Raw genomic sequence first — 13,037 nt, forward strand, 5'->3', positions numbered from 1 at the left:
TTTTCCTAATACCCAGTGTGAACCTCCTGTGATACAACTTAAAGCCATTCCCTCGTGTCCTACCACTAATCACCTGGGAGAAGAGGTCAATCTCAACTCTCTCTACCTTCAAGTTGTGAGAGATAAGGTCTCCCCTGAGCCTCCTCTTCTCCAGACTAAACAATCCCAGCTCCCTCAGCTGCTCCCCATAAGACTTGTGCTCCAGACCCTTCTCTGGACATGCTCAAAGTCTTTCTTCTAGTGAGAGGCCCAAAACTGAACTTGAGGTGCAGCCTTGTTAGTGCTGAGTACAGAGGGATGACCACCTCCCTGTTCCTGCTGGCTACAGGATTGCTGATACAAGCCAGGATGCTATTGGCCTTCTTGGCCACTTGTGCACACAGCTAGCTCGTGTTCAGCCAGCTGTAAACTAACACCTGCAGATCCAGGTTGCTGTTTCTTTCCCCACAATAAGTACTACTACTTTGAAATTCAAGACTATCCACCTATCAGCCAAAAACCATGGCAAGTTTTTTTGTCGTTGTTGTTTCACCTTGTTGTTTCATGCTCCCCATCTTGTCCATGCTTTTCATGGTCCCCATCTTACCTGAAGTTCTGCCCTACCCAACTGCTATTGGTTAAAATTGCCTTCAATTTTCCCTCTCACATATTCTCAAATCCTATTACCAAAACAAATCTGATCACAATGACTAAAACAAAACAAACAAAGAAATAACAACAAAAAGGCACCAACACAGTAATTTTCATTTCAGGTTATTACTATGAGTGCTTACACTGTATATCCCTTTCTCCAGGCTTCTTACATCGCTCTTCCTTTCCCATAACCGTTTCATGTCATGGAATTTCCAGTTTCTTCAGGCTGTAACACTGACAAGATCACGGTGCCTTGCTATAGAAAACCTCTTTCGCGTCGCAGATGAGTTGGATAAATCTAAACAAGGGAGCAGATTCTGACACTCATTCACCATATTGCCAGAGTATAACCCCATAAGACCTTTGGAACAGGAATATCAGCAAAAGCTGGAGGCCAAAAGAATGTCATCACAAAAAAGAGGTATGAGTTATATAAAAGGTAAAAGAGAAGGCCAGTGCTTAGCAGCACAGAGATGGATTGCGGAGTAGAAAGCAATGACACTGTGCTTTAAAAGCAAAAATTATTGAGGTCCTAATGAAGGAATCAATATCCCTTAAAATAAATATCCCTTCACCAGCAAGCTGTGAAGATGTTGAGAGAACCACTTATTTTATTGGTCAACATCTTCTGGTCACACTTTTGGATTTGCAAACCACTTGAACCTGAAAATTTGCTTTCCTGCACTGCCAATTGATTTTGTAAGTTCTACTTTAGGAATCACAACAGAGATGCTAAATCAACAATTAAAACAGCCTTAAATACTTCCCAGCAAGCTCAAAGCACATACTATGTGCTACCAGAATCCAAAATGTTTTATTATAGCTCCCAGAGCAAATTGCAGGTAATGCAGCTAGTTAAATTAGTTTTAAAAAGAAAACAGTTAAAGACTTAAAAGAGTTATATAAGAGTTAATTTCAAGAATTAAAAAGCAGTTAGGATTACAGCTGGGACTGGAGCCCTCTATTTACTTTGGCCTATCTACCATTTCCTTATACATTAAAACAATCCATAATTCCATAATTTCTTCTAAGAGAAGTTATTACATAATGAACTGCCACAGCCTTATACTCTTATCATAGCTAACGTCAACCTCTTGCTTGTCAGCACATCTAAATGCCACTCAAAGCAACTACAGTCACCATTCTTCCAACATAAGAAAACAAGTCTCTTATTTCTCACTCACTACTTACAGTCTCACTTCCAGTATTATTTTTCTCAGCAATGTTTTGAAGAAAATTGGTTTATTTCTATTTTCTTTCTAGCTTTCAGCCCTTGTACTACATATGTGGGATGTATTTCTCCTGATGGGAAATAATATAACCTGTTACTTTTGATTTCTAGAGAAATCCACACATTTCTGAGATCTCGCAACAACAAAACTCCTACGACAGAAATCAGAGTGATCAGAGTGGATAGAATCAAATTCTTTTTTTTTTTCTTTTTTTTTTTTTTTCGGACCCTATCTTGAAATCTAAGAGCCAAATAAATTAATATCTCATTGTGGATAAGAGATTACTACAATCGCATACTGATTTTAATACTAAATTTCTTTGTCTACAAGAAACCCTTGGGTTCCATTTAAAGGAACTCAGAAATAATTTTATTAAAAAGTTCTTATGAACCACAGAGCAGTACTCATTGCACCTGGCTACATTTTTCAAAGTTGGGAACCTTGGCTGGCCACTTAGACTTTACCAGCAGACGTGAAGAGACATGAGCTGAATCCCTCACCATCAGCTACAAATGAAATTCATGCTTTAAATGAATTAGTAGATAATTAAGCAAATATACTACCTGTCAGAATGGTATGGTACTCAGTCCCTCCTGCATAATTTGCTTCTATACTCCATCTTCCAGTTTTTGACTTTCAGATACACTGAAATCCCAAATACTAATAAAACCAAATGGAGGCAGTTGCTTCAGGCTTCTACCTATTGCATGTTATCAACCAAAACCACAGATGAGGAAAAAAATCAGCTAAAAACAAGCTTCAATCTTTTAAATAGTTCATAAAACGAACATAAGCCTTCATCACCAGCAGACTTCATGAAGGACACAATCAAAAAATAAAACCTCTTCAGCAACTGAATGGCTGAACTACTCAACCTATATACTTGAAAATATCAGCCTTCTAGCAGCACTGTGTAAACTGTGCGTCGGTAGAAACAATAAAACCTGGTTATGTAATTGAAGTACTGTACACAAACTGGTCTGCCTAACAGAAGGCAAAACCTGACAGGTGACACATTTCACTAGACATGTAGACAACCAGTCCCTGTGACGCAGATGGCTGCAGCAGAGGTACAAGCTGATACAAGGGATTTGGAGAAATACAAGAGAGGAAAGTGTAAGTGTACAGTCTTACACCTAGAGAAAAATAACTGCATGCACCGGTACAGGTTGGGGGATGAGCTGCTGGAGAGGAGCTCTGCAAAGAGGGACCTGGGTGTCCTGGTGGACAACAGGTTGGCAGTGAGCCAGCAGTGTGCCCTTGTGGCCAAGAGGGCCAATGGCATCCTGGGGTGCATTAAAAAGAGCGTGGCAAGCAGGTCGAGGGAGGTGATCTTCCTCTACTCTGCCCTGGCAAGGCCTCACTTGGACTACTCTGTTCAGTTCTGGGCTCCCCAGTACAAAAAAAAAAAACAAAACACCAAAAACACAGGGATTTCCTGTAAAGAGTCCAGCAGAGGGCCACAAAGATGATTCTGACGAAGAAAAGCTGAGAAACCTGGGTCTGTTCAGCCTTGAGAAAAGAAGACTGAGAGGGGATCTGATCAATGTTCATACGTATCTAAGGTGTGGGTAAAGGGACAAGGTCAAGCTCTTTTCAGCAATGGGTGGTGATAGGACAAGGGGAAGCAGACACAAACTGAAACAGAAAGTACCGCACAAATATGTGTAAAAACTTCTTTACTTTCAGGGTGATGGAGCACTGGAACAGGCTGCCCGGGGGGTTGTGGAGTCTCCTTCTCTGAAGACATTCAAGACCCACCTGGACACCTACCTGTGCAACCTGGTTTAGGGAGCCTGCTGTGGCAAGGGGGTTGGACTTGATAATCTCTACAGGTAGCTTCCAGGCCCTACAATTCTGTGATTCTGTGAAAAGCAGACCACCGGGTGTAGATAAGCAGTGTGACTAGATTCTCTGACACATCGCTACATATCTTATCCATCCCTACCTCAAGACTCATGAATATACCCTCCTGGACAAAGGAAGCTAGAAAGGTGGCAAGCATCCTGCATTGTAACAATGGGAGCACCCACAGTAGGCAGAGGGAGTGGGTTATCTCCCTCTACTCAACACTCATTAGATCATATATACAATATCACAACCAGTTTTTGGGTAGAAGGAAGATACTGACAAACTACAGTGAGCTCAAGGGAGAGTCACCAAGACAACAACGGGCAGGAGATCCTGACTTGTGAAAAGAGGCTTAGGAAACTGCATTTGTTCAGCTTGCAAAGAGATGACTCTTGGATGACCCAGCAGTAGTCTTCCCACACCTCTGAGATGATTTTCCATAAGAAGGGAGTTTGACAAGCAACAAACATAAACTGAAACAGGACAGGCTCTGTCTTGACTCACGGAAAAGGATTTTAATGATGAAGACAGCCAAGCATTGGAGCAAACTTCCTAGTTCCTATCCCTGCAGGTTTCTGAGACATACCAGGTATGGCCCTGAACAACCTGCTCATACATATGATCTGCTTTGAACACGAGGTTGCATGAGAGACTCCTGAGGTCCCTCTCAGCCTGAATTACACTGTGGTAAAGGTAGTGGGACTATATCAGGCCAGATAGAATGAGTAGGGGGAAAGACAGCAAAAGGATGTACAATCACTCTGGTATTATTTTATGACGTGTATGTTCAAAATTGCAACTGTGCTAATGCAGAAAATGCCCCACAGCTGAAGTCTGGTGTGCTTGGAATGACATCCCTCACAGTTACAGAGTAAATGTACAGGTAACAGTAGAAAAAGCAGTGCTTTAGGAAAAAGGATGAGAAAAAAGAATTCCACTTGGCCAAGGACTTCTGTCAGAATGGCAGTAATACAACGGTAACTTCAGCTGTTAGTAAAAGTCCTAAGCAATTACAGTCAAACACTGGAGAAAGAGATGGTTGTACAGGTAATCCCAAAGAGAATAAGAGAGAGAAATCAGAAGTGACAACAATACTCAATAGGCTTTTCCCAAGATGTAAAATGCAAATAACTGACAAACTCAAAGAAATGAAAAGAGCCAAAATCTTAATGTAAAGGGCATTCTTGAAAAACACTGTAATGGTAAATCAATAGAATGTCCTTCTTCAGTGTTAATTGGTTTTTGGAAGTGAGGAAGAGAGCCGTTTGACATGGTCCATAAAATGTAATTACATTTTTGGAATGAAAAAGAACAGAAAACTCAAAATAGCCACACACTTGATTTAAGCATTTACTACTGCTTTCAACATTCTAACAGAAAGAGGGAGAGAGAATATGAAGGCATTACATCTGCAAACTCAATGACATTACTACCTTTATACATTTACTCTGTCCCTTGTTGTTACCTGTTTAATATTTAACCTGTTAATTTAGCTTTACAAGATGCAAAAAAGATAGAATATGTCCATACAGAAAATGCTTCTTATGGCAAGTGTTCTCTGCTCAAGAAGTTCATACCACTTAAAGTGTCGCACAAACTTCACATTCAATTCTACCTAATGCATGACAGTTATGAAAACTACTTGACCAGATTTGAGCTTAAAAAGCATTTTCTTTTAGAGCACGAGAAGTATACAAGAGGACATGAATAAGGAAAAAAAAAAAGTTCATTGCTCCAAAAAAGAAAGAACATACAAACCACAGTGAAAAGAGATGCTTTTTTTTTTTTTTTTGCTACAAAGAGTAACTTAACTGTTTATGCTGTTTATACAGAAAAATATTTTGGGTAATCCATCAGAGAGCAAAAATGTATCAGAGTCAGTACCAAAAGGTGAATGCTACAACATAATCCTGAAATTTATTACTCACTTATTTCACTCCAGTACACCCTCAGGACTGCACCTGTGACTGTACCTACCCTCACAAATTTACAACATTTATCAGGATGTAACCTCTCACCTCCCCAAAGTTCCATAAGAACAAGCAAACACAACCAGCAGAGGCAGAAGAGAAAAAGATTATGGTTCTATCAGCAGGCAGATGCAAGCCCTTCTGAGAAATACAACCTTTTGAAATAAATAGTTGGGCTGCTACTGGGACTCAAGCAAACACACAGGCAGCTCAGAGGGACACTGGTTGGAAGGAACCAGCCTCCTGCTCAGAGCAAGACTCGTGCCCAGGCCTGGTGACACTGCTTCAAGTAAAGAGGCTGTGCTCAGCGAACAATAGGTAGGAGAGACAGCAGGGCGCTGGATGCCAAAACAGGCCTCTGCCCCGGGCTCTCAGGTGGCACTTAGCTTTCCACGTCAGAAATCAGCTAAGGAAACCATGAGCTGACACGATGATCCTTTCTAAAGAATAAAATCAAGTATTCTAAACAGTATTTTTCTACCCTGACTCTGCTCGCACATAAAGAAATCACTGAAAGAAAAATTGAAAGGAACAGATGATAATGGGTATTGAATTTGTGACACATGCTCTTCTTTGATGGAGCAAAGCCTTGTTTCATACTCCAGCGGTCTTAAACCCATGAAAAGAACCAAACCTGTTTACAAAGATGCCATCTTTTTTGCAAAGATGAATATCAGTGATATTCAGTATCTAAGGGGGAGATGCAGGAAAGAAGTGGACAGACTCTTTAGCAGGGTCTGTGCTGACAGAACAAGGGGAAATGGCTTCCAACCCAGGGAGGGTAGATTTAGGTTACATTTACAGTGAGGGTGTTGAGGCACTGGAACAGGTTGCCCAGAAATGTGGTGGATGCCCTGTCCCTGGAGACTTTCAAGGCAAGGCTGGATCACACCCTGGGCAACCTGATCTAGCTGTGGTGTCCCTGCTTATTGCAGGGGAGGGGGACTAGGTGTCACTCAGAGGTCCCTTCCAACTCTTAAGGTTTCCATGACTCTACAATGCAAAACATCACAGTAACTTGAAAAGTGAGTAGCAAACAGCCAGCAAAAATTCAAGCACAACGAGGTACTGCCCACAGTAACTACTTAGTATTTGTCAGCAATAGCATGCAGATTGTAAAACACAGGCAGCGTACTGAAAGTCAGGTACTTTAACATCTTGACAACTCAGGTTGAGTGACGCTTGTTCTGTGTCACTTACTGATGGCAGACAGAACGCTGTAACACACTTAGCTAACAAGACATGCTCGTTTTCACATGACCTGGACCTCAGAGGCAAAGAGAGCAGATCAGCGTTAGCTGAGGATACAGAGACCATGGAGACACAACATAGATTTCTAAGGGATTTCTCATGGGAAGTGGGGAAGAAAGTCTGTAATAAGCCCATTCAGATGTGTTAAATGTAAAAACCTTTCTTAATGGCTTAATTTTATTTGCCAGGAAATTGCTTTTGCAGGTGACTCACTGCTTAAACACTAACTTGGAGGGAATACGAACTGAAGTCCACTCTTTGGGCAGCTGGGTTCTGGAGATAAACTGCTGTCTCTAAGTCAGGCTCTACAAGGAGACACACTGGCATTCTTAGAGCATAGCAGAAAAAAAGCAATGAACAAATGAAGAAGCCCCGAAGCCTAAAAATGAAGAAGTTAATTGTAGTTAACTCAGACGCAGCTAAAGGAACCTCAAGTTGGGAGCGCAAGGCTTACATATCTCGAAAAAAGAAAAGGAAGCAAAAAACAAGAGTTAAATGAAACACCTGAGAGGCTTACCGAGACAGAAAATAAATCCCATCCCAAGCAAGGCTGGCAGCACCACTGATCTGAGGCGCTATCCTGTTAGGACGCTGCTGTCAGCCGCCACAGGGGCACGCACGCAATTTCCTTTTTGTTCTCCCTTTAAACGAGGTGTTTTTCCTGCTAACCCACTTTCCATAACCCCGTCATCAGGCCCAGCCGGGGTCACCTCAGCGCTCACTCAGCGCTCCGAGGACCCGATGCCGCACGCAGCTCTCCCGCAGCTCGGGAGCGGCACGCCGGGACGCACTCAGGGGCCATCTTACAGGCTAAAGACCACGCGGCGCCGGCAGAGGGCGGCCTGGCGGACCCGCCGCCCGTCACCGGCTGCCGCGGTCGCCGTGACACCGCTCCGGACCCGGAACCAACAGCCGGCGGCTCGGAAATCTCTCCGGAGCCACGCTCGCAGCGCCTCAGCTCAACGGGCGCAGTGGTGACCGCCTCGCCCAATCCCCGCCGCAGCAAGGACGGCGGAGGCTCGCTGGGTCACGTGACCGAGAAGGCGGTGCTAGCGCGCCCCCCGCCGGCCACCGCACTCACCCGCAAGCTCTGCCCTCCGCCGCCGCTCGGCGCCTCCGCTTCCGGCTGCGGCCGCGTCCTTCTGCCCGGCCCGCGGCGGCTCCCGGGGGAATAGGCGGCGGGGCGGGGCCGGCCGGGCTGGGCGGGGCGTCCGGGGAAGCCCGTGAGGGACCGGGCAAAACTGGCAGCCTCTCCGAGGAGGCGGATGTTTCCGATCGGGGGAATCGGCTGAAGGAAGGAAATATCGCTGCAGAGCTTTTGGGACAGCGGAGCGGGTCCAGAGGAGGGCCACTATGATGATCAGAGGGCTGGAGCACCTCTCCTGTGAGGAAAGGCTGAGGGAATTGGGCTTGTTTAGCTTGGAGAAGAGAAAGCTCTGGGTAGATCTCATGATGGCCTTCCAGTACTTAAAGGGAGCGTATGAACAGGAGGGGAAGGGCTGTTTATGAGGGTGGATAGTGATAGGACAAGGGGGAATGGTCTTAAACTGAGACAGGGGAGGTTTAGGTTAGATATTAGGAGGAAGTTTTTCACACAGAGGGTGATGACACACTGGAACAGGTTGCCCAAGGAGGCTGTGGATCCCCATCCCTGGAGGCATTCAAGGCCAGGCTGGATGTGGCTCTGGGCAGCCTGGTCTGCTGGTTGGTGACCCTGCAGAAAGCAGGGGGTTGAAACTGGATGATCATTGTGGTCCTTTTCAACACAGGACATTCTGTGACAAGCTGTGAAAAGAGAAGCGCTACCTAGTGAAAGGGCTGAGTCAGGAATTGCGTGAGAATCTACATGTAATAACAGGTATAAAAACACAGCTAGGCCCAAATGAAATGAAAAATACAAGGAAGAACCAGAAAAAATTTTAACATATTTAATGTAAAAAAACCCCAAACATACACGGGCTACACTATCACATTTGACATTCTAACAGTTGCAGCTTGAAATAGCAACTTCAATTTAAGGAAATCTCATTTTTGTAAATTTACAGTTGCTTTAAATTGCTTATAAAACAGTGAACAACGACAAGAAGTCAATTTAACAGTAAGTTGTTATCATTTATTGTGATCACAGACAAGCTAACCATAGATAGAACTGAACCCCAATGCACTGCGTAGAGAGAGATTTGTCATTCAGATGCTTTATCTATCTCTTAAGTTTAACTGTCTGCAGAGACCAAAACTCTTCTAATTTGTATTATCCCATTCCCTCATCCAGTCGCTATAACTGACTCTCAAGGCAAATACCTGCCAGTTTGCCCCAAAGCCAGTCTTTTAATATTCTTTGTGCAAAGGATGGTGGAAGAGAAGACCAGATTAATCCACCCGAAAGAGGCAGAGGTTTTCTTAATATATATGAGCAGATAATCTTAGTAACCCTTTGAAGGTAGTGAGGAATATCTGTTTCAAATACACGATGCCTCACATCCTTTTCTTTAAGAGATGAACCATATTTCATATTACCTGTTTTATTCCTATTACAGAAAAACTAGAATGAACAGCTCAGATACAGATGTCTAAAACGTGGTGGAAATTGCAATTAACAGAGCCCAATATTTGTAGCAAACCATTCAGAAGTATTGAAGATTTTTATTTCTGAGTGCTCATACACACACAACCCAAATCTCTAAAACCTAAGTATGAATTAAATAAGAGGAAACTTCATGTACACGACATTGTACTAAACACAAGAGAAACAAAATTATGGAATTCTCTTGGAAGTTTTTGGTGAAAATAGGCTGTAATGCGTAGTAGCCATTTGTGCATTGAATCATTGAGTATGTCTTCAGAACTGTATTTGAACAAGCAAGCTTTGGAAAAACTAAGAATATCCATGTTTCTTGATTTAATGTCAGCTGATACGAAGGAAACATTAGTCTTCCATAATTGTCAATGGTGGAAAGGCAACATGGAGAAAAAAATCCAGCATGCTGGAAATACAGACTGTAACAACAGCTACATTCAAACCCACTTTTTTCTAAACCTTTCTCTCTTCCATAGTATGTGTTCTGCACCATTCCAGGAGCCTGTTATGAGGTATGAGAAAATAAGAAGAAAGCTAACATTATAACTGTTTCTCTCTCAAAATAATTCTGAAAATAAAACAACAACAACAAAAACAGTTTGCTTCTTTCAAACCCAAAGTATGCTTCAACATTATGCTCACTCATAAGAGTATCGTTACTACTCTCATACAAGTAATCACAATGAACTTATACAGCACTAAAAAAAATGATATAAAACAAATAGTCCCACACATAATAATACAATAGGTTCCCAGAAAACTAATCAAGAATAAATCACACTGTCTGTATTGAAGAGTAAACACCATTTTCAAGTGCCAACAAAGTGTTCAATTTGTTAGCATGCCTCTTCCATATAGGACTCGAGTAGAACAAAGTGATTTCTACACAGGAATTTCTGCAACAACTTTGGTTTGTAATGAGCCACAGAGAATTCAGACCCCATATATAATATCGATCTACCGGATTTCTGTAAAGCTAACCCAGTAGGCAACAGGGACAACTATACATATGAACTTCATGATGAGAATAATAATTTAAACTCAATGTCATATTCCAAATATACAGAAAAGACTTGATTATATTAAACATCTATTTTCTGCTAGTTTTGGGATCTAGCCAGATCCCAACCCTTTAATACCTTATGACTGAAGTCTCTATATCCAACGCATGCTAAGCTGCATGGAAAGCCTTAGAAGTCTGTACTGAAGGGTTTATCTATTTCAGCACATTTCAGATATGAAAGCTCAACTGTAAAGACTGAACTATACTGGTTGTCAGAAGATGGGAAGCCATACTGGTGCAAAACCAGAAGAAATGAAAACAATGCACCAAAGTTGGTATCCTACATGAATAAATTAGTCTTGCTGAGAAACAGAGTATGGTAGCAGGAGAGGAGCACTGCATTAATACAAATGCATGCCTCTGGTACTTCAGCTAAAATCAGCGTGGCAAATATAAGATTTGTGCATGTGCAATGCAGGCATATTAATTCATTCAAAGCCAAATTTGTGCAGTATCACTGCCACAGCCTTGCTGGCTAGATTTGTAGTTACTCAGGAAAGAATATTACACTGAAGCAGCTGCACTACTTATGGTGCCCAGACTAACTTTGTTGGAGGATGCTTAGTGAGCTCTGCAGACACACTGGTTCTTGAATCAACTGTCATTTTCAAAAGTTAGCCTACTGCAGGTTCAAGACACAGTCTAGATGTAGAATGTTTACATGGTAGTCAGATGACAAGTTCATGCGACAGCCTGTCCTGTGGCAGGCATTTCCCCAACATTTTAAATGGTTCCACACACTTGCAGATGAGTTGTGTGTGGTTGAATAACCATTGCACTAATTAGGAAAGCTGCAAATACTACATTAATCAATGTCTTCCTACAGGGATAAAAAGAAAGAATAACAAAATACAAAAAAGAGCCTAAGTTCCTCAGTTTTCACATCCAATAGAAGTCATCCAATCTGAAAAAACAAGCAAACAAATAAGAAAATAGACATGAGATCATTCCCTGAAGCAGGAATATAAATACTAGCAAAAGAAAATACAACTCTGGACAGCCAGAGTTTAAACACATCACAGCAAGTTGAAAAATGACACTGTATCAATTGGTGCCCCTCTCTGAATCACCCCGCATCAACGTGATCAGTTTACACATTAACAGCTACGCTTACTTAACTGATTTCAGCAAACTCAGCAGCCACGGTTAGACAAAGGTTTATCACAGTTCCTTCCACTTAATACCTTATCAGTCAAGGTCAGATTGTCTGCCCACAGAAATTCTCTTTCTTACCAACAATGTAGGAGCTAGAAGGTGTTACGTCCTCAATCAAAAAGCACTGCAGTGCCTCAGACAACGAGAATCAGCTCCCGTGGATGCGATACTGTATTTAGACCACTGACTTGCTGCAAGAGCTAAAGGAATTCTGACTTGTGGCCCAACCTGTCTACACTAGATGAGGTTACCTGAAGAACAGAAACTCTAGCTTGCTCCTCTGACATCTGACACTTCTTTCTTTTCCATTTGCTGCTTGCTAAAATCTTGTCTTAAATCCAGGAGTATTTCCTCCACTTGAGCGTATCTCAGCAGCTTGGTGGCTCACAAACCTTTTATGGTGCACATTTTCACCTGTACAAATCCTGCAGTTCAAAGGGTGGAGCCAGAAACAAGAAACAAGGCATAACTCAAATTACAAGATTAGACTGCCAGATAGAATCCATTCTTCTACTGGCTCTGTAGGACTAGCAGTAGAAAGCAGTAATAAAACTGAAGTGGACAGATATTCTTCATACTAGAAATGATCAGTATTTAAGCAGGAAATTGCACTTTTTCCAGAAACGCTTTCAGAAATAAATCTGCCTTCTGATATTCATCCTGCTACTAAAAAAGTCAGATGAAGATATCAAATTGCAAGTGAAAGCAAATATTGCTATTTTTTTCACAGCTGTGAAATTCCATCTGCATTGCCTTCGTATACCTACAAAAGTGTTCTAAGGAACTTCAAAATGCAGTTCAAGAGTAAAATAAAAAGATCTCCAAACTCCAGCTGAAATGTTAGAATCTGCAGGAGGGCATAACTGGACATCCAAGTGTGCACTGCTGGTGTTGTTCTTTTTGAGAAACGATGACTGAATCCTTTACATGGTCAGGAGTAACCACGTAACACTAATAGTAAAGGGCATGCATGGACAACCTGAAAAGAAATATCAGGCACCGCCTTTCCTTTGCAATTGCTCCAGTTTTCTTCTTAAGAGATTGTAGTTTTCCTTGGTCCCAGGTGCCATAGGATCAAGCTTCAGAGAGACTTCATAGTGCTTCTTTGCTAAGTCAAGATTTCCCCAGCGATGATAAAGCACAGCTGGAACATCAATAAGGGATTTCATTAGCAATATTGTTGAATAATGTGCAGTCTTGCCAGTGACTTGGAAAACAACATTAAAGCATTTGTTTCCAGTGAGGGTCTCTCACTGGCTGGTGGCACAGTAGCTGCTTGTTCTGTTGCCAAATGCAGGAGCAAA

General features: G+C 42.2%; 2 protein-coding genes across 5 annotated transcripts in view; both read right to left on the reverse strand.

Moving 5' to 3' along the window:
- Positions 1–8,071, reverse strand: part of GGACT (gamma-glutamylamine cyclotransferase) — a 30,111-nt gene extending 22,040 nt beyond the window's left edge. The window contains exon 1 of one of the 2 annotated variants that reach the window (XM_042866365.1): positions 8,019–8,071. Coding sequence is in view for 1 of the 2 variants with exons in the window: in XM_042866364.1 (XP_042722298.1) it covers positions 7,455–7,476 (22 nt within the window). In the remaining variant the exon portion in view is untranslated. Of the gene's footprint in view, positions 1–7,454; positions 7,756–8,018 lie in introns of those variants that run through there. The other variant, XM_042866364.1, reaches the window with a different exon arrangement.
- A 779-nt stretch (positions 8,072–8,850) lies between these two features.
- TMTC4 (transmembrane O-mannosyltransferase targeting cadherins 4) overlaps positions 8,851–13,037 on the reverse strand; it is a 56,561-nt gene continuing 52,374 nt past the window's right edge. For 2 of the 3 annotated variants that reach the window (XM_042867753.1, XM_042867752.1), the window contains one exon: positions 8,851–12,877. In XM_042867753.1, coding sequence (XP_042723687.1) covers positions 12,726–12,877 — 152 coding nt within the window. In that variant the 3' untranslated portion in view covers positions 8,851–12,725. The remainder of the gene's footprint in view (positions 12,878–13,037) is intronic. The other variant, XR_006178202.1, reaches the window with a different exon arrangement.

Source organism: Lagopus leucura, unplaced genomic scaffold (genome assembly GCF_019238085.1).
Source record: "Lagopus leucura isolate 7727_CA_CO unplaced genomic scaffold, USGS_WTPT01 Super-Scaffold_100001, whole genome shotgun sequence".
Classification (NCBI taxonomy): domain Eukaryota; kingdom Metazoa; phylum Chordata; class Aves; order Galliformes; family Phasianidae; genus Lagopus; species Lagopus leucura.